Raw genomic sequence first — 21,561 nt, forward strand, 5'->3', positions numbered from 1 at the left:
CAAATATTCCAGAACAACCAGTGAAATGCTTTAAATGCAAATTTAAAAAAATTAAAACATATCATGCCTGCTCTTTATCTCTTGAGTCTCTTACTCAGATTTTGTTTCCAGTTCTAATCAACAGGCTAAAGAAAGATTGAAAATATAGTCTGAATACAGTGTTTCTATACCAAATCTTCATGCTCTGTGTTTTTTACTCAAATAAAAAACAACAATGAGAATGAAAACAGCTTCGTTTAAATTCTAATATAAGTGTCCAAGAAAAACGCCTTCACAGAAGGGACAAAATCTTATTCATGAGGTTCAAAAGCACGCCCCGCAATCCATGCAATACACTCCTGGTCTGAAGGCATGATAAAGTGTAAATTAAATGCAATGGTGTTCCAAACAAGGTAAATTAAGAAAATGTGACACTTTTTAACAAGATGTTTTTCGACTTGCTATAAACAAAGCAAGAACATTTTAAACACTTTCTAAAAAGCCATTTCAAATCTTCAGAAAACAAGTTCACTTTCCAGTGTGCGATGTAACGTGATGTCCTCTCAAGCTACTGACACTGCAGGTTAATAGCTAATTCGGAGTACTAACTGGTTTGCTCTGCTGAAACCTCTTCAACCTGTTTGCTGCAGCAACCGCATAGAAATGTTTCTGTAAAAACAAAGTTACCATAAGAACAGGATCATATGTTATGCTGGTATATGTGGTACAATCGAGCAATTCCATATGTTCTAAATCCATTTAGAATCAAACACATGCACTGACTGTTGATTCTGTACCTTCCACTGGCGGTGAGCAGCGAGGTAACACTGAAGCCTCATCTGAGACTTTAGCCGAACTTTGTACATCTTGGCCTTGTCCTCCAGGTTATTTAGCCAACTATGCTTCATGCACCCTGATGCACTCATAGGGCTGCTACCATAGAGACCACACAGACACACACATTAAGTTCTTAAAAACATCCGGTGCTCAAAGAAACAAACCGTTCCATAAAATGCAGTATACAGTTCAAACCTTTCTGTGTAATGACTATGAATCATACGGTCACTTTATTACACATTTATATATCATATTATGTATATTTCATGTTTTGATTAAAACATCTTTAACGTTTAGCTAAACTGTCTCATTTCAATGGCTGCGCTGTCTGGAAGTGGCATACATATTTGAGGATATCTCATTTAAGAAAAACTATAGCTTAATTATAAAACGTTCTATTCCTTGTGAGGTGTAAATTACTGAAATGTATTTCTTTGCTAGTGTAATGGTTTATTCTCTTAAATGAGACATTCTCAATGCCGTAATGCCACCTCTGGCCTTTGAAATGAGACAGAGCCAACATTTGGCTAACTGTGCCTGCTCCACACTTGCGGTCTTTGCACGTGACTACTTCTTGCTAGTATTTACATTATTTGTACCGGTATTTACAGTATTTGGCCCAAGCTTTTAATAAATGAGAGACAGTTTTGGTTTTAAAATGCAAGTTTTACAGAGCTTTATTTACACGTTTTGATTTTCAATACTTTGCACTTTAAAATAAATTTCTAAATTTCTGTTCAGTCTCTAACAGGCGACACAGTTTATTAGTTTTGGTTCTAATTAAGTGATAAAAAGCTGTTAGATTTTACAAAATACACATAGCCTACTCATCTCTGCACCAATAAAATGTGCAATACTTCATATTTTAATACCTAATTAAATCTGATTATATTAACTTGCACACACTGGATAGTGTTCCTCAAAAATCTAGCAATTTTGGAGCACGTGAGTTTCAAAACATGAGGAATAATGGGATACACTTAGCCTCAAATACCTCTCTAAAGCGGTATTAGCAATAGGGCACTTAGCTTTAGCATTTTTCAGGCCTGGGACAGTCTTGCACTCTTAATTTCTGTTGTATCCACTCGATCAATTGGATTAGACCACAACAAGTTTGGGAAGTCTCTGTGCTTGTTTGGCTAACTGTGCTAATGTTTGGCTAACCGCGCTAACATTTGGCTAACAGAGCCTAAAGAAGTCATCTTTATTTGAGCGAGAGGAACAGATTGTGTCCTGAAAGTGACTGAAAGATATATCTGATCATCCCGACTTTGTAAAACCTGTGCACTACATGAGTGCATTTTTACCAGTAGGAAAGATGTAATCCATCTGATTATTCTAGGCCTACATTATCATCATGCAAATAATCCATTAGTATTCATTGGCTGAAAGCATGAATGTGGGTGATATGAATCACACGACTGGTGTGGGGGACTGTGATGAGGACATTATACAACATTGTCACCACAGATAAAGAGAAGGGGGGAAGGCCAGAGTGAGTGTCATGCTGCGTCTGAATGCACTTTGTCAAAGCGCACTGGATCATTAACTATCACTTTTAGTGCATAGAGTCAGACCGTGGTAAGATAGTGGGCAAAAGGCAATGTGCCCTCTCATGGCCACCTGCTGTGCCAGCCTGCTATTATCTCATGTCATCTGAGCAGTACAGCCCTTGTGTGGGAGAGCTTATCTAAGACGGAGCAACATGAGGGTGAGCTCCAAACACTTTAAAATACACTAGGCCATGTTAACGTCAGCGGCCAATTATATGTCATTTGTGCCTTTTTTTGGTGTACAGCACTGTATTTTGAGAGGTTTCAGTTTTGATGTCAGGATGCATTATAAGGGAACCTGAGCAGGTCAAAGTGGGGCAATGATTGAGAGATGGAAGAGAAAAGTGAGGCTCTTAAAGCCACGAGACAGGTGGCCAGAAAGGAGGAAAAATAATAGAAGACAGGCTACACTGAAGTATGTGCGATAGAAAGCGTGACTTATGGTATATTCTGTACTTCAAGGTTTTGCACTAGTGGAATAATAATGGATGGATGAATACCATTTGGCGGGCACAAGAAGGCTGGAAATTAAGTCTTTGGCTTCTTCTGACACATTCTCAAATGCCTCTGCATCAAAGTCCCAGTTGGCGTGCAGAATGTTGTTCATTGTTTCTGTGTCGTTGTCACCCATGAAGGGAGAAAGGCCGCTCAGACTGGAAAAAAAAGAAGCCATGAAGGGAGTGAATATCCTAGAAATCTATTCACCCTTAGTTTTAAGCTTATCAAAGTATGACATGAAAAAAGGTGCACTTATACCTCTGCTTTTTACCATTCTGATCTACTTTGATATTTTCTTATTGAAGCACTGTGAATATTTTTGGCTTTTCATGATTACTGAATTGTGTTTGTATTTTAAGTTTTGTTTAAATCACCAGTTTAATGAATAAATATTGATACTTAAGGATAGATTTGTTAACAATAAGCATTACAGCATTTATTAAAACAAGTTAATGTTCAATTATATATTATGTTAGTAAGTTATTTAGTTCCTTTACTGTCCACGATTGGAACATTTCTTTGGCTTCAAAACACACCATAACAAGATCAACACAACATAACAATTATACAAGAACAATGATAAAAATAGAAAAATAGAAATAAACTCAACATTTCAATTTAGCATATACACACATATGTAAAACAAACAACAAGCACCCAGCATGTACAACAAGCACTGGGTCATCAGCAGAGCCACACCCCGGAATACACTGATCCATTTGTAAAATTTCAAGTTGTATAAATTAATATTTAGAAATAATTTATATTGAATGAATATGAACTAAGAATTAACAATATTGATATATTAACATTAATAAATGTTATAAATGCTATGCTGATATGATTCCGGATGCATTATGTTAACAAATTAAACTAAACTGAAAGTGTTACTGAACAAAACTAAAACAAAAAACAGAATATAAATATAATAGGGCTGCTATTCTATTGGCCAGAGTAGAGGGTCATCTATGGCCAGCACTGCTCATGGAGAGAGTGATGGGGGCACAGGACCTGAGATGGGATGTTGTGTTTGCTTGCTTGTGTGTACTGTTTTTTTTTCTCTCAGAACATGCTTTTTGAGCTGTTTGGAACTGGTGCCCTTTTATCAGGGCTCTATTCAATGCTCTTAGATGACGTGACATGTGGCCAAGTATGGTGACCCATACTCGGAATTAGTGCATTTATCCCATCCAAAGTGCACACACACAGCAGTGAACACACACACACCGTGAACACACACCCGGAGCAGTGGGCAGCCATTTTTTTGCTGTAGCGCCCGGGGAGCAGTTGGGGGTTCGGTGCCTTGCTCAAGGGCACCTCAGTCATGGTATTGTAGGTGGGAGAGAGCGCTGTACACTCACTCCCCCCACCTACAATCCCTGCCGGTACGAGACTCAAACCCGCAACCTTTGGGTTAAGAGTCCAACTCTCTAATCATTAGGCCACGAATTCCCCCAAGGCTTTTAATCTCGCTGATATTTCAGTCTATGCCACTGTGCAATTCAGTGTGGAAAGAAAGGGTAACTTTTTTTCCAATAACATACATCATTAATGCATATGTACATATTTTATGAATCTTTAATGACAATTTTTGCATACTATTAAATGCTGGAAGTCTGCACAATGTTTTTGAAATACGAAATGCTGCATTAATAGATCAGCCTTACTGCTTCTAGTTGTGTACTCACAGCATGTATGTAATGACACCAACACTCCACATGTCTGTAGGAAATGACACAAAGTCATAGTTGACAACTTCTGGTGCCAGAAACTCTGGGGTTCCAAAGTTGACCTTCAGCTTTTATCTGGGTCTATACCTGGTGGGAGAGGAACAGACACATTTGGCAGATTTGTTTTTGGAATTTAGATTATACCCATATGAAAAAAAACTGACCCAAACTCGTACAACAAACCTTGACGATAATAACACCAGGTTGGGCAGGACCTTTTAAATGAGTTGGCCAAATTACAAATACCACTCAATTATGCATTTTTGCACTCTACAAAATAAAATCAGGAAAAGCAGACCCTTCCTATCTGAGCCAATCTAGAAGTCTAATCTCAAATGATCCCAGTTGCAGCCCACATAACTTCAATGCAACACTATTTGTGTAAGTATAGTCACTGGCTCTGTACTCTCTGTACCTACACTCACTTCTGCAAATTTGTGTTTCTTTCAGAAATCTGAGGGGAGTTTGTGAGTGAAATCCCATGGCGACCTCACAAAGAGGCTTGAAACCACTTTCCCCAAACCTTCATATTCACGGCACCTCAGTGGAAGAATAATCTTCCCTCTCCACTCTTAGAAAACACACAACTCCCCTGTGAGATCTTGACTCATACTGTACTTACTTTATAAAAGCTCTACTTTTCTCTTTTGGTTGTTCCACAGAGTCTCACCTACCTCTGTACTTTTTTTTGTACTTCTCTGAGCAATTCTGGCACTCTGTATTGTGGCATTTCTTATGTTGCTATCTCTGTAGCACGCCTAGCTTTTGTTGTAGTGTTTTTCATTTCTAAGTCATTTTGGATAAAAGTGTCTGCTAAATGAGAAAAATGTAAATCACAGATCCCACAGCAGTGTCTTGCTCACACATGAAGATTCATAAATTACGCAAAATAAAAAGTTTCTAACAGTTACACGGTATATTTCGATGACATTGTAAGGACTCTGATTGTTACAATGCTTTCGAACTCTGAAGCTTAATGTAAACAAAGATGTCAAAAAATGAACACTCATGAAGGAATGTGACTGCAGTCATGGTGACCATGTGCAGTATGTCAGCAGTGATGTGAATCAGAAGACTTGGTGTCAGCTGAAAACACATTATTATTACTGAAATTAGGGAAATAATTATACAAGACTGAGAAATGTGCTTCTTTTTATGCTTAAAAAATATTTCAAAAAATAAATAAAAAATCATGCTAGTATTTATAAGCCAACTTTTAATAATAAGAGGATTTAATGAGGTCTGCTTACTTTCTGGCGAGTCCAAAGTCAATGATCTTGATCTGATTCCCTGTGCTGTTCACACATAAGATATTTTCTGGCTATGTTAAAGAAAATATAAAAAGTAAGGGATAATTGCGATTCAGATTAAAACTGATTATGTATTCATAATTACTTACTTATTGTTACTACAGTATCAACGTAAATAACAATTTTCATGTTTCAAATTAAAGATAGGAAATATTGTTCACACCAAGAATTATCAATTTAACGATAACTATAGTAATGTCTAACCCAATTTATATAATCATTCTGTTTATTGTACGTGTGTGCTACAGTTTTGTCATCTGCCATTTTAAATGCTTGAGCTTTTTAAATCAGGATGACTTCTAACTAACTGTCAGTGTTTTTATCGTTCATCAGCTGGGGAAAAAACCTTCTAAAAGTATTCCAACAATATATTTTCTCTGTGTCATTATCGTTACAGTTCTGGGGTGGACTCTACTGCTATTTAAGACTATATCTATATCATTATCGTTGTTGTCCTTGGTGTGAACAGTCTTTTACTTTTACATAAGCAATATATGTAATGGTATGCATTTCATATTCCTATAAACAACATGTTAACAGCAACACAAAGCACAAGTGCCATGGCAGTATGCTAATTAAAATGTATGACATTCAGACAACAAATGTTGACATACATGTGTAATTCGCTGGTGGATTTTTCCATAGAGAACGCCGACACTATGCGCTGCTAATCCCGTCAGAGTCACATTATAACATTCAGTGCTGTGTGTGCGGTTTAGCTTAAGATCTAAATGGAGAATGTACTGCTGGTGAAGGTACTGAACCCCCTCACAAATCTGCCTGGTAAACACAATGGCATCCAGCTCCGTCAGGTGGTAATTCTCATCAATGATACGTTCAAACAATTCACCACCCTCCACACTGAAATAAACCATGGAAAGGTATTTTAAAATGAACCATCACAAATGAACTCCTCTCTTTTAGTTTAGTCTGTTTGGCCAAGCATATTGACATTAAGTGGCTTAAGCCATGTGAGTGCAAGTATATTTTTAATTTAAGACTCTTTCCTTATATAAAAATATCCATCTCAGAAAAAAGCCCTCATCATTTATAGTTACGTCTTGTACTACAAATATTAATATTCACACAAAACATTCATGTTTCAATTAAAAGCTAATTGTTTGCCAATTCAATACCATCAAAAAATGTGAATTAAATCTGTGAACAAGGCAGGACGATGACACACCATCATGACTGTGTAAAGTGGCATGTGTGGGAGCTCTATGTTCTTGTGACAGAATGTGAGGACCAGGCCAGGAGAGAAAATTTGCTTTGCAAATGAGGCCTAATGAATACTAGCCAAAGCCAAGTTAGAATTAATATTTAGACCAATATTCTACTATATATTTGCATTTTTTCGCTAAATCTTTTTATTTTAAAATAAGCCGTAAATATTTCAATGAACCTTTCTAGTACATTGGGGTACTTACTATTCCATAATGAGTGTGAGATTTGTTCGAGTCTCAAAAGCATCATACAGCTGAATCAAATTCGCATGGTTTAACTGGTTCATTACTCCAATCTCATTCTTCACTTCGTCCTGGAATGAAAGCACAAAAAAGTTAAATAATAATAATAATGCCAAAGCAAATAAATGATCATCTGCAATGCATTTCCTTTTCAAACAGCTAAAGCCTATATTTTAAGCTTTTGAAAAGGTGTTGTTATACTCTCAAAAGGATGATAGCAGCAGTTAAAAATTAGGTCATTAGTAAGAGAAAAGCTATTTCAGAATTTAAATTGCGCAGTTAAATTGCTGGAAGTGGATTTACAATGATTGCATGGGGTAGCAAATACAAGCGTTTAAACAGTTTCCGAAATGGGGGCTTGACAGCCGTTGCCAACCCTGTAATTGTCTGCCCTAGTTATTCTGCCTCTTCCTGTCCGCTATTCTGTGGACTGACCCAGGAAAAGCATTCAATTATTTCATATGAAGCTACTCTCCCTCTCTCCCTGGCACACTTTTGAGCAGACGGTGCATGCAGAAGGAATGGAACATCATGTTGACACTAGGAAGGAGCATTTCAAAATGCAAATGTTTCCAGGAATGATGCTTAGAGCGATTGAGTGTACATATCCTCTATGTGACTGCGTGTTGACTTTCTTGCTCTTTTGACATTTGTGGAATTAAAACATGAGAGACTGAAAATGATCTGTACTTGCCCATTCCTCACTGACTGCTCTCTAATGACGGCAACTGACAGAACAGAGGGCAGAGAATGGCATTTCACTGAGGGCAAGTGCTTATGACAGAAGAGCTGTCATTAGATGTAATCAGCGGCACTTGTTGAAGCTTGGAGGATGTTGGGAACTGATGAAAGTACATACGCAAAGATTTGTATATTTTACATTATATGAAAACAGCTCAGTGTTTGGAGCACTGTAAATATTATGTGCTTTTCTGCATGGATGTATGCTTTTTTTTAATGCAGATACTAGAAACAACATGCGCTTCCATGTCCTTGAGGGACTATGGGTGTTATTGTTATTTGCGAGAGTTCAAGAGCATGTGTGAATGTGTGCACATTTTTTCATATGCTCATGTGCGCAGAACTGTCAGTGGTTGTCCAGAAGGAAATGTTCCCATTAAGCAACCTAACAGGAACAGCGTGATGGACAGATTGGAGTGGGAGGGGAGAGAAAGAGAGAGGGAGAAAGGGGGGTAAATATTTTTGAAACGCTAATGGTTTATGCATATATTGTACTCACCCTCTCTTTCCTTCCCCGGACTTTTACAATCTTAGCAGCCAGCGTAAGACCTGACGACAATTCAGCACACTTGTGTACCTGTCCAAAATGGCCTCTGCAACAACACACATACACACAGATTTCATTTCATGCACTATGGAAATCATTTCAACCTTTGTGAAAGTTATCGGTCAATATTTGCCGTTTTTCCTCTCACTGTGTATTTTATCTGCTGTGTCTCCATGGGGTGAGATAACATGTTTGTGTCAAGATGGCGACTGCTGCTGGCTGAAAATAAGTTCCATGCAAACGGACCTGCTCAACACCTGCCCAAAATAAACTCTGCAGATGATGAGTCAAAAAACAAGCCAGTGCTTATTTGTGGCATATGTGGAGCGAGAGGTGGAGAGGAGGTCCAAATGAGCCCTTGTCTGCTTGTACCAGTCATTCAACTGCTGTATGTTCCATAGGCAGTTGCCTGCATGCTTATCTGCCAGTCCTGGAGAAAGAGTAACCCCCCTCCACTTAATACTCCTATCTGCTGCACTGTTGTCAGCATGACAGACGCAGCTGGGCAAATACAATATATACAGAGAGTGCCAAGAGAAAAATGTTAGCCAGTATTAGATTCGTCTTAAAATTAAAATCTTAGGGCTGGGTTTTGACACAAATTTCACGACTCAATTCAATTATATATCGATTATTTTGGATATATATCAGGTACAGTACATACCAAATTTTCTCAAAGAAAAAAATCTGCTGTAAAATATCAGTTGGTACTACATTACTGTAATATTGAAGGTTAAAATTGACTAATTTGTTAAAACTGCACTTAATGAAGATTTTTAAATAATAAAGTTACAATTACATAATATTTCTACTTCAATTTGTCATATGTTATATGGTGCGTATATTTAGCAAAATGCCCCTCTCTACTTTATTTTTCTAGCAGACTGATGAGTTTATGGTCACTGAATATGTTTTTCTGAGGTACATGTGACGTTAAGTGACATTTACAAGAGGTTATATTGACGTCTTTGCACGGCTGAAACACTGATTGAGCAATTACATGAGACAGGATACGGATTGTAAAGTTGTACTCTTTCTTTTAACTTACCTTCAGATGTTTAGTCATGTTTATTTTGTGCTGAAACTGGTATTAATGTGGAGGAGATGATCAGTTCACATGCGCCTCGCGCTGCTGCATCTGTTGAACTGAGGCGCTACGGCGATCTGTCACTCCACATTAAACAACGCCAAAATGCCATTTATTGTTTAAATACTGCAATACAATGGACAGAACTTGAAATCTGAGACTTTGTTTCATATTAAAAGTACCAAAGCACAATGCTTATTGCGATATATTAGATGGGAAGTGCCCTTCAATGTTCCGTCCATTAACTGAAAACAGGCTAGACTAATCGATTCTTGGAATTTAAGAATCGATATCCTTCCTTAAAAATGAGAATCGATTAATATCGAGATATCGATATTTTTTACCCAGCCCTAATACTGTGTTTATATATATATATGTGTGTGTGTGTGTGTGTGTGTGCCTTCTAGTGGCTTTGACACAGCCATGTTTAGTTTCAGAATGAATCGCGTTTTGAACAAATCGTGTGAACCAATGATTTCAGTAGCCCATAGCCGTTTACTGAATTCCTGAATGAATCAGCCGTTTGAACGAATCGACTCATAAAGACATTTACCGCCATCTGCTGGTAGTTTTAGTTTCTTCTTTAGAGTATCATTTAATTTATTAAAAACACATTAAAGGGATAGTTCACCAAAAATAAATAAATTATGTCATCATTTACTCACCCTCATGTTGTTTCAAACCTGAATGACTTAGGCTACTTTCTTTTGCACAACATAAAAGAAGGTATTTTGAATACTGTTCGTATGCTGTTTTGGTCACTAGTGACTTTCATTGCACGAACAAAACATACTGAGATGTTTCTCAAATTATCTTCTTTTATGTTCCACAGAAGAAAGAAAGTCATACAGGTTTGGAACAACAAGAGGGTGATTAATTTTTGGGTGAGCAATCTCTGTAACACTTGGACTCACCCGCCAAGCAATTTATCGGGGTTGACGGCGTAATATGCGTTCATGGGAACCTGCTTGGCGCTGACGATGCGATGCTCAAACGGGGCTGGAAGAGGTGGAATGTCATCTAAAAAACAAATATCAGCACGCTAAGAGACTTCCTTAAACACAGACACAGGCTGTAGCATGGTGACCTGATGAACGCTGACATCCGGAGTGCTGTTTGCAAAAAGTGTTCACACTGAAGTTTGACAAATTAAAAGCTGCTTAGTTATAATAACAAGTGATGAATTGGATTGGTTGAAAGTTGATTTACAAATGCACATTACTTTCTAAATAGGCCTAACTGATCATTTTTGTCACATTATATTACCGGTGACACTGTTCATCACATGTATCCACTGGTGTCATTGCACAACCCGTGTAGTCCTGACTTCCCAACCATCTCGATTCTTTTTAGTGAATCAAAAAATATACAGCACAACTACTGTAGTCCAACTCCCAAAAGAGTGACTCTTTAGTGAATCACAAACCTACATCACAATGTAATCTGACTCCTGAATGAACTACTCATGAGACGGTTCTTTTAGTGAATCAAAAAATACATTACATCGACTTCCAAATAAATAAATACAGGTAGAATTGTCAAGTTACAGTTTTCATCAATTAAAAAAATGTATTTGAATATTCAGTGCCGAGGTGAATTGTAGTCCGATTCAATAATGTGTATATGGGGTGAAGTTGAATTTATTGCTTTAGTCTGACTGGAATCTGATTTTTAAAGTGCATGTAATTGTTGTGCTCTTGTGAGTTGAAATGCAACACAATTGCATTTAATTTTCTCCCAACTATTTATTTCTTAATAATATCATTAATATTAATATCTGGATTCATATATTTTTTCACAATCCCCATCCCTAGCTAGTGAGGGTTTATCAACACAGAAGAAATTATTTTTTTCAGCTGGCGGTAACACAACGTGAACTCACCAACGATCATTAGCTGTGACTCAGATTTTCTAAGAGGTGACGATTTTGCTTTTCCTCCCTCAACAATGGCTGTTTTTTGTGGACTAGTAGCTGCACAGTTCATTAATGCGTCAGACTCCAAAATCTTCTCTATAGTTTTGTTTTCGTTTTCCTTGTTAGCTGGCTCAGATTCTGTCTTTCCCTCATCATGTATCGGCACAGATGTTAGACTCTCCACTGTCTCTTTTTGTTGTGAATTGACCTCGTCGATAGGCTCTTTGGTGCAGAGCAGAGGTTTGTGAGGAATATCCTTCTCTAGTTGCTGCTGTCCAGGAACTGACGGTTTCAATGAAGCCTCATCACCAACCTGAGAAACCTCAGCCTGTTTTTGAGGAACCTCAACGTTTGGCTCCATTTGTTGCTCAGGAACTATTGACTTGAGTAAAGCCTCCACACCAACCTGTGAAGCATCTGCCTGTTCAAGAGCCCTGTGAATAATCCAAAGAACAACCATTTGATGTGCTGTTCATTCACTTTTTAAAGTTATGTGAGACCTCGATATATGTAATCAATTCAAAAATACGCCGGTAATGGTAGTCAAGAAACGCAGCTTAGTGGGCACATAAGTGGCTTTATACTGGGTCTGTTGTCTATGATATATTATGTGGCTGCACATGAGAGGCTACTGTGAACAACAGCAGCACATGGTCTTTAATTGGAATGTTTTGAATAAAACTAAATGGCCGAAACTCATAATGCCTAGCAACGTGCATTCAGTCACTAGTTACAATGCTGCATAGTATAATCTCAAGACATAGGCCATTAGTCTAATGAATTATGCTTTCCGACAAGCACAACATAGCCTATTATTTGAGGTAGACGGTCTTTTGTGCCTCAGTGCAAAACACACAGCAAACACATTAAAATACAGAGAATTGGAATTACATTATCAGCACTCTGCCTTTTAAAACTCTTATGACAGATGAGAAAAACACGGCTATACGATTGTGCCTTAGGATTTTTTTTTCCACAGGGAGGGATGTACTGCTGTTCTTGATGACAGTTATATTTATTTATTTTCGGGTCTGTTCAGAGATGTTATCATGAGCATTAATTCACTGAAAATGAGCAGGTTACATTTTTCACAAGTATTATTTTATATTTCAACATCTGTAATGATTGTTCTGGCCACTTTAGCAGGGTTAATTACAATCCTCTGTAAATGTGAGGTCTCTAATCTTCTATGTAGTTCTTATCTGTTGGAGAAAAGTGTTTTAAAAAAAGACCATTAGAGCATTAGTGCTCCTCACTGGCATCAGCTGCTATGTAATTATCTCCAAAGGTGGCCAATGACAATGTTCGGTCTTCCGTTATAACCTGTTTTCTTTTCAGCCCATAGTAATTTTTGACACTGACAACATCCCTTTTAAAATTCAAGATGGGAGGAAAATGAGCTAATTTTACAGCATTTTGATTTGAACCTTAAATGGCAGCAATTTGTAGGAATAGCTCACCTCTCTTGCTGAAGAGCCACATCTTTTTCCACTTTAGTTGTTGTCACAGTGACACATTCAGCATTAGCTGGCGCGGCGGCTGAGATATCTGTCTCTTGTTTGGGTACATAATGCACGTCATTCTCCTCCTCCAGCTGGATTTCAGGAGCAAATGTCTGGATCTGTGCAGGTGCTCTGCTTTTCACAGTGACCTCCTTGGCCTTTCTTAAGGCTTTGGAGCTTACTCTTGTACTAACAGGTATCAGAGGTTCGCTTTCACCTGTAAGGGCTTCAGGAAAAGGTAGGCTGCTGGGACCAGTGGGAACAGTGACCTCTGGCTGCAGGAGTTCAGTCTCAGCTGTGATTTGCAAAATCGTACATTGAAATTCATGCAGCAAAAAGCTCTGACATATCATTTTTTCACAAGCTGTCTCTTTAATAAAAACATTTATAGTCCATAATTTGCTGCAGATATATTTTATTCATACCTGAAATTACTTCTGTAACCTCCTCTGAAGTCTGTGTGCACTGGTGGCAGAAACTGTTGTTTGGTGTAATGTTGTTGTCATCTGGTTTGTTTTTCTGTGGATCCAAATGCAGATAGGCTATATTACACTTTTGTTGGGTTTTATGCAGTATTGAATGATTAAAACATTTATTTCACTTTGCCAGCTTTCTTCTAATTGCTGAAACAGACGTGTACATTTTGTAGATATAGTAATAGAATACAGTTGAAATAACAGAACTTAGAGATTCTTTTCAAACATTTTGTCAAACTTTGGATTTGATGTTTTCATGGATTTGATTTCATGTATTTGGCAAAGCTGTACTTAGACACTTCTATGAGTAATTACATCGTGAGAGCTTTAAACATGAAGTGTGTGTGTGAATTATAACCATACACGATGCTTATGCTGATTATGGTGAAGCAGTATTATAATAGTCAACCTGTTGACAGAATGGCACTTCATGCATAGCTTCATGTTCATCACACGGCTCAGAGGGGATTTGTGACAATACATTCCATTTTGTGGTTTTTGGCGTTTGATGCATGAAATGCTTGGTATAATTACACTGTTTGACAACAGATCTGCTCATTACACACAGTGTGGAAGGCTCCATTTTCTAGCTAAGCCAACTATTGCATGATTTTACTTGGATCCAAAAGCAATTTCACCTCATAATTATGAAAGAGATGCAGTCTACAATTAACAATATAGTATCTGTCAATGTACAACCACTCTAGTTAAAAAGAAATGGAATATGTCCTCTAAGTGGTTCTGAAAGCATTGTAAGAGGATAATTCTTAACTTAAAATGTGTGAGATAAAGGTATGGGTTTAAACTGTGGCTTTGCTAATTGCAAAACTGGGTTAACATACACTCAGTCACCATCAGCTCACTCACATATCCACTCTAGGAATTTGAAACACGAGGCCCATTCACCCTTGTCATAGATAAAATAGCAATAGGTAAAGGGTTAGATTTGGCTGTAAACATAACAAGCTCAGCAGTAAGAATAGATAAGCCAACCAATTAAATAGTGGAGAAAACAATGGTTAGGAAAATAGAAGATATTTAAAAACATACACAAACAACTGTGACAGCTGAATATAGCATTGAAAGTTATTATGAATTAGTTACTATGTTATTACTATGTGAAGTGACAACATGTGGCCAAGTATGGTGACCCCATACTCGGAATTAGTACTCTGCATTTACCTATCCAAAGTGGACACACACACAGCAGTGAACACACACCCGGAGCAGTGGGCAGCCATTTATGCTGCGGCGCCCGGGGAGCAGTTGGGGGTTCGGTGACTTGCTCAAGGACAAGAGTGGTATTGAAGGTGAGAGAGAGCACTGTACATTCACTCCCCCCACCCACAATCCCTGCCAGTACGAGACTCGAACCCACAACCTTTGGGTTATGAGTCCGACTCTCTAACCATTAGGCCACAAATGTTATTCTCTAACCATTAGGTACAGTAATGTTATTACTAAGTTACTATGAATTAAAAAAATGGGGGTTTCAGTTTTGTGTATTTTGACCATTGTAAATGCAGTAGCATGAACTACTATCATACTCTGTCATGCTACTTTAAAATAGATTTAGGCATCTTATGAAGAGTAAAGACAACTACCACACTGAACTGCTACGCATTTCATCTTAATAAAATGGTAACATGCATAACATATATAGTTATTGCAAAGATCTACTGCAACAACCCAAAAAAAAACAAACTGATGATAAGCAGAAAATGAGTTCTAAACAGTATGTTCAGTTCTTCGTGAGCTCCTTTTAAAAGAAACAGTCAATATTACATTAGGTATTATTTCACCCTGCACGCTGTTTTGACGTGTACATTTTGTAGATATAGTAATAGAATACAGTTGAAATAACAGAACTTAGAGATTCTTTTCAAACATTTTGTCAAACTTTGGATTTGATGTTTTCATGGATTTGATTTCATGTATTTGGCAAAGCTGTACTTAGACACTTCTATGAGTAATTACATCGTGAGAGCTTTAAACATGAAGTGTGTGTGTGAATTATAACCATACACGATGCTTATGCTGATTATGGTGAAGCAGTATTATAATAGTCAACCTGTTGACAGAATGGCACTTCATGCATAGCTTCATGTTCATCACACGGCTCAGAGGGGATTTGTGACAATACATTCCATTTTGTGGTTTTTGGCGTTTGATGCATGAAATGCTTGGTATAATTACACTGTTTGACAACAGATCTGCTCATTACACACAGTGTGGAAGGCTCCATTTTCTAGCTAAGCCAACTATTGCATGATTTTACTTGGATCCAAAAGCAATTTGACTTCATAATTATAAAGCGATCCAGTCTTCAATTAACAATATAGCATCTATCAATGTAAAACCACTCTGGATAAAAATAAATGGAATATGTCCTCTAACAAGCGGTTCTGAGTGCATTTCAAGAGGAAAATTCACATTTCTATACACTGAATATAAAATATGTGCTTTAAAGGTATGGGTTTATGGCTTTGCTAATTGCAAAGCTGGGTGAACATATACTCAGTCACCAACAGCTCAGTCACATATCCACTCTAGGAATTTGAAACACGAGGCCCATTCACCCTTGTCATAGATAAAATAGCAATAGGTAAAGGGTTAGATTTGGCTGTAAACATAACAAGCTCAGCAGTAAGAATAGATAAGCCAACCAATTAAATAGTGGAGAAAACAATGGTTAGGAAAATAGAAGATATTTAAAAACATACACAAACAACTGTGACAGCTGAATATAGCATTGAAAGTTATTATGAATTAGTTACTATGTTATTACTATGTGAAGTGACAACATGTGGCCAAGTATGGTGACCCCATACTCGGAATTAGTACTCTGCATTTACCTATCCAAAGTGGACACACACACAGCAGTGAACACACACCCGGAGCAGTGGGCAGCCATTTATGCTGCGGCGCCCGGGGAGCAGTTGGGGGTTCGGTGACTTGCTCAAGGACACCTCAGTCGTGGTATTGAAGGTGAGAGAGAGCACTGTACATTCACTCCCCCCACCCACAATCCCTGCCAGTACGAGACTCGAACCCACAACCTTTGGGTTATGAGTCCGACTCTCTAACCATTAGGCCACAAATGTTATTCTCTAACCATTAGGTACAGTAATGTTATTACTAAGTTACTATGAATTAAAAAAATGGGGGTTTCAGTTTTGTGTATTTTGACCATTGTAAATGCAGTAGCATGAACTACTATCATACTCTGTCATGCTACTTTAAAATAGATTTAGGCATCTTATGAAGAGTAAAGACAACTACCACACTGAACTGCTACGCATTTCATCTTAATAAAATGGTAACATGCATAACATATATAGTTATTGCAAAGATCTACTGCAACAACCCAAAAAAAAACAAACTGATGATAAGCAGAAAATGAGTTCTAAACAGTATGTTCAGTTCTTCGTGAGCTCCTTTTAAAAGAAACAGTCAATATTACATTAGGTATTATTTCACCCTGCACGCTGTTTTGACGTGTACATTTTGTAGATATAGTAATAGAATACAGTTGAAATAACAGAACTTAGAGATTCTTTTCAAACATTTTGTCAAACTTTGGATTTGATGTTTTCATGGATTTGATTTCATGTATTTGGCAAAGCTGTACTTAGACACTTCTATGAGTAATTACATCGTGAGAGCTTTAAACATGAAGTGTGTGTGTGAATTATAACCATACACGATGCTTATGCTGATTATGGTGAAGCAGTATTATAATAGTCAACCTGTTGACAGAATGGCACTTCATGCATAGCTTCATGTTCATCACACGGCTCAGAGGGGATTTGTGACAATACATTCCATTTTGTGGTTTTTGGCGTTTGATGCATGAAATGCTTGGTATAATTACACTGTTTGACAACAGATCTGCTCATTACACACAGTGTGGAAGGCTCCATTTTCTAGCTAAGCCAACTATTGCATGATTTTACTTGGATCCAAAAGCAATTTGACTTCATAATTATAAAGCGATCCAGTCTTCAATTAACAATATAGCATCTATCAATGTAAAACCACTCTGGATAAAAATAAATGGAATATGTCCTCTAACAAGCGGTTCTGAGTGCATTTCAAGAGGAAAATTCACATTTCTATACACTGAATATAAAATATGTGCTTTAAAGGTATGGGTTTATGGCTTTGCTAATTGCAAAGCTGGGTGAACATATACTCAGTCACCAACAGCTCAGTCACATATCCACTCTAGGAATTTGAAACACGAGGCCCATTCACCCTTGTCATAGATAAAATAGCAATAGGTAAAGGGTTAGATTTGGCTGTAAACATAACAAGCTCAGCAGTAAGAATAGATAAGCCAACCAATTAAATAGTGGAGAAAACAATGGTTAGGAAAATAGAAGATATTTAAAAACATACACAAACAACTGTGACAGCTGAATATAGCATTGAAAGTTATTATGAATTAGTTACTATGTTATTACTATGTGAAGTGACAACATGTGGCCAAGTATGGTGACCCCATACTCGGAATTAGTACTCTGCATTTACCTATCCAAAGTGGACACACACACAGCAGTGAACACACACCCGGAGCAGTGGGCAGCCATTTATGCTGCGGCGCCCGGGGAGCAGTTGGGGGTTCGGTGACTTGCTCAAGGACACCTCAGTCGTGGTATTGAAGGTGAGAGAGAGCACTGTACATTCACTCCCCCCACCCACAATCCCTGCCAGTACGAGACTCGAACCCACAACCTTTGGGTTATGAGTCCGACTCTCTAACCATTAGGCCACAAATGTTATTCTCTAACCATTAGGTACAGTAATGTTATTACTAAGTTACTATGAATTAAAAAAATGGGGGTTTCAGTTTTGTGTATTTTGACCATTGTAAATGCAGTAGCATGAACTACTATCATACTCTGTCATGCTACTTTAAAATAGATTTAGGCATCTTATGAAGAGTAAAGACAACTACCACACTGAACTGCTACGCATTTCATCTTAATAAAATGGTAACATGCATAACATATATAGTTATTGCAAAGATCTACTGCAACAACCCAAAAAAAAACAAACTGATGATAAGCAGAAAATGAGTTCTAAACAGTATGTTCAGTTCTTCGTGAGCTCCTTTTAAAAGAAACAGTCAATATTACATTAGGTATTATTTCACCCTGCACGCTGTTTTGACGTGTACATTTTGTAGATATAGTAATAGAATACAGTTGAAATAACAGAACTTAGAGATTCTTTTCAAACATTTTGTCAAACTTTGGATTTGATGTTTTCATGGATTTGATTTCATGTATTTGGCAAAGCTGTACTTAGACACTTCTATGAGTAATTACATCGTGAGAGCTTTAAACATGAAGTGTGTGTGTGAATTATAACCATACACGATGCTTATGCTGATTATGGTGAAGCAGTATTATAATAGTCAACCTGTTGACAGAATGGCACTTCATGCATAGCTTCATGTTCATCACACGGCTCAGAGGGGATTTGTGACAATACATTCCATTTTGTGGTTTTTGGCGTTTGATGCATGAAATGCTTGGAAAACTGATGATAAGCAGAAAATGAGTTCTAAACAGTATGTTCAGTTCTTCGTGAGCTCCTTTTAAAAGAAACAGTCAATATTACATTAGGTATTATTTCACCCTGCACGCTGTTTTGAATTTGTCCTCATTTTTAGGGACAGCTCTAGCTGAAGTAAACAGCTTGGAAATAAACAGCTCTGATTTCACCTCATTCTACATTATCTGCTCTGTTACGCTGAGTAGCACATAACCTCTGTGTTTTTCTGTTTATCTGTTTGGAACAGAGATCTCGGATGACCAGGATCTTACCGACCTCTTCCTCCACAGTATCCAGAAGGCCTTGTTTCCTCCAAGGCACCACACCATTGAGGATGAACTCCACTATCTTTGAGTTACGGAAAGCATTCCCCACATACCCTGATACTTTCTCCAGAGTGGACAAAGACATTTCCATGCATTCAATCTTCTTTCTCTGCTGCTGGTTCTCATGCTTGAGATTATGAAGCAGATCCACAGTTTCACCACAAAGCGATCTGACCTCTGTCAGCAAAGGAAGTTTGTTGCTCTCTCGCTGACCATTTTTAATCACGTTTGCTTCTTGAGCACCCTGCTTGTGCTGCATAAGGCTCCTTTCTAGCGCCTCCATTCCTTGGCACAATGAACTCAGCTTGTGAAGGACCTCCGTCTGGGTATGTTCGATCTGTTCCACCTTCCCTTCCAGGGCGTTTAACTTGACCTCCACATTGCTCAGGCTACCTATCAGAGTTGGACTCCGCTTCTTGACTGTCCCAGATGGAGTTCCAGAGTTCTCCAGCCTGCCTCCTTCATACAACTTGGCAATACAGGTGGCCAGAGTTGCCTGTTTACTCATTGCTGGCCCCGGTCACATGCACTGAGAAAATGTAGAAAAAGAAGCCCCACTGATCCCTCCGCACCCTATTTCTGTTCCCCTGTGGTCTCTATGCTTGTCTCAGGTATTGTGTGCCTCTCACGAAACAGACAGCTCAGACAAACCCTGTTGTTGGTATGTGCCAGAGACATGACACCACTTAAATAAACACCTCCATTGGGTATCTTATCTCTCCACTTCTATTTTCCTCCCCCTCTTCTCTTCTCTTCTCTTTCTCTCTCTCTCTCTCCTATACTCTGGGACAGGCCTTTTATATGACCTAGTGGGCCTTGGTGACTGCCAAAGTTCCAGCGGTCTCTTGACGTCACCAAAACATTTAAACTTTCTTCAGTAAATGCTGCTGACAGGTGAGCATGAATGGAATGACCTCTGTAAATGGCCGGTCATTAGGTAGAGGAAAGAAAGATGAAATCTCACTCTTTCATGTTCTTATCACGCTTTCTTTTTAAATTCATTGTTACACAGTTGCATCCGTCTTCCTTTGAGACTCAACCACTGGATCCACCCTATGCTAACTATATATCACCTATAACACCCTTCTCATTGGAACGTGACGTGACATTGGCTGACATTTTAAGTAAAAATAAACCTCATGGACACTGGTATGAGGATGAATGATATGCTACAACTGTCTCTCTCTCACCTCATCTGGAATCCAGCCATAGTTAATCCTGGGTCTTTCCATTAGCTGAATCATTACAACAACATAATGATAACCAGAAATGAAATCATTTAAAGAAGAAAACATCCCTAGACAAATTTCCTCAAATAGTATACATTCATTCAAAATATAAAATATCTACTACCTACGTCTATTACTAGTTAAATTTACACTTTAGTTAACATTATAATTATTAGCTAATGTATCATGAATAGACATGAGTTAACAAACAGCTATAGCAGATTCGTAAGTTATGTAGACTAATTGATCAATTAACCTAGACTGGAAAAACTGAATGTTATTGTAACGTTTCACCCTATTTTCTATTAAATCTATTAAGAGGTTTTAAAGAAATTATTAGGTAAACAAGCAAACAACAATTTTTTAGTCTAGAAAATCATGTTTATTTACTTAACATGTCAAAAGCTCGATGCAGCTCAGATGGTAGCACATAATGTTATCAAGGTCATGGGTTTGATTCCCACTGTAACAAGTGATCAAATGTATAGCTTGAATGCAATGTAAGTTGCTTGGGATAAAACCGTCAACCAAATGTATAAGACACCTCTAATAAAGGGGCTTCTAGAGATGGGAACCTTGAACTCTCTGGATGTTCTGTCTGTAATGCCATTGCCCCATGTGTAAGCCAGGGACTTTTTGTCTGTATCCTTCTATAAGAGTTTTCTGCTGTGTTCGGATGCCAAGACACAATACTCAAAATATAGTATAACCTTATTATGCAATAGCGATAGAGACCAGGGTCAGGACAGCCACAGGAATGTGGCTCCATGCTGACTATTTAGTGGTGGTGGGGATCCGTT

General features: G+C 37.9%; 1 protein-coding gene across 2 annotated transcripts; it reads right to left on the bottom strand.

Annotated features, from left to right (window-relative positions):
• Window positions 1–65: 65 nt before the first annotated feature.
• LOC107591027 (myosin light chain kinase 3-like) lies at window positions 66–20,277 on the bottom strand. 2 transcript variants are annotated; one of them, XM_016280031.1, is made up of 13 exons: window positions 19,483–20,277; window positions 13,594–13,687; window positions 13,127–13,463; window positions 11,634–12,100; window positions 10,666–10,771; window positions 8,617–8,710; window positions 7,338–7,447; window positions 6,522–6,768; window positions 5,848–5,918; window positions 4,556–4,684; window positions 2,870–3,022; window positions 777–912; window positions 66–648 (listed from the first exon to the last, which is right to left on the bottom strand). In XM_016280031.1, the coding sequence occupies exons 1-10, from the start codon at window positions 20,038–20,040 to the stop codon at window positions 4,669–4,671; spliced, it is 2,100 nt and encodes a 699-aa protein (XP_016135517.1). In that variant the 5' UTR covers window positions 20,041–20,277; the 3' UTR covers window positions 66–648; window positions 777–912; window positions 2,870–3,022; window positions 4,556–4,668. The 2 variants fall into 2 exon arrangements, with proteins under 2 accessions (XP_016135517.1, XP_016135518.1); XM_016280032.1 differs by lacking the exons at window positions 66–648; window positions 777–912; window positions 2,870–3,022; ... (2 more) ...; window positions 6,522–6,768; window positions 7,338–7,447 and adding an exon at window positions 7,656–8,502.
• Window positions 20,278–21,561: the final 1,284 nt, after the last annotated feature.

This window comes from Sinocyclocheilus grahami, unplaced genomic scaffold, assembly GCF_001515645.1.
Source record: "Sinocyclocheilus grahami isolate Dianchi unplaced genomic scaffold, SAMN03320097.WGS_v1.1 scaffold136.1, whole genome shotgun sequence".
Lineage (NCBI taxonomy): Eukaryota > Metazoa > Chordata > Actinopteri > Cypriniformes > Cyprinidae > Sinocyclocheilus > Sinocyclocheilus grahami.

Coding starts and splice junctions, on each gene's coding strand:
- LOC107591027 (XM_016280031.1), bottom strand. CDS start 20,040: ATGAGTAAACAGGCAACTCTGGCCACCTGTATTGCCAAGTTGTATGAA. Junction 8,711..10,665: donor CCCGATAAATTGCTTGGCGG/GTGAGTCCAAGT, acceptor GTGTTGTTGCAG/AGGCCATTTTGGACAGGTAC. Junction 5,919..6,521: donor TCCACCAGCGAATTACACAT/GTATGTCAACAT, acceptor TCTTTAACATAG/CCAGAAAATATCTTATGTGT.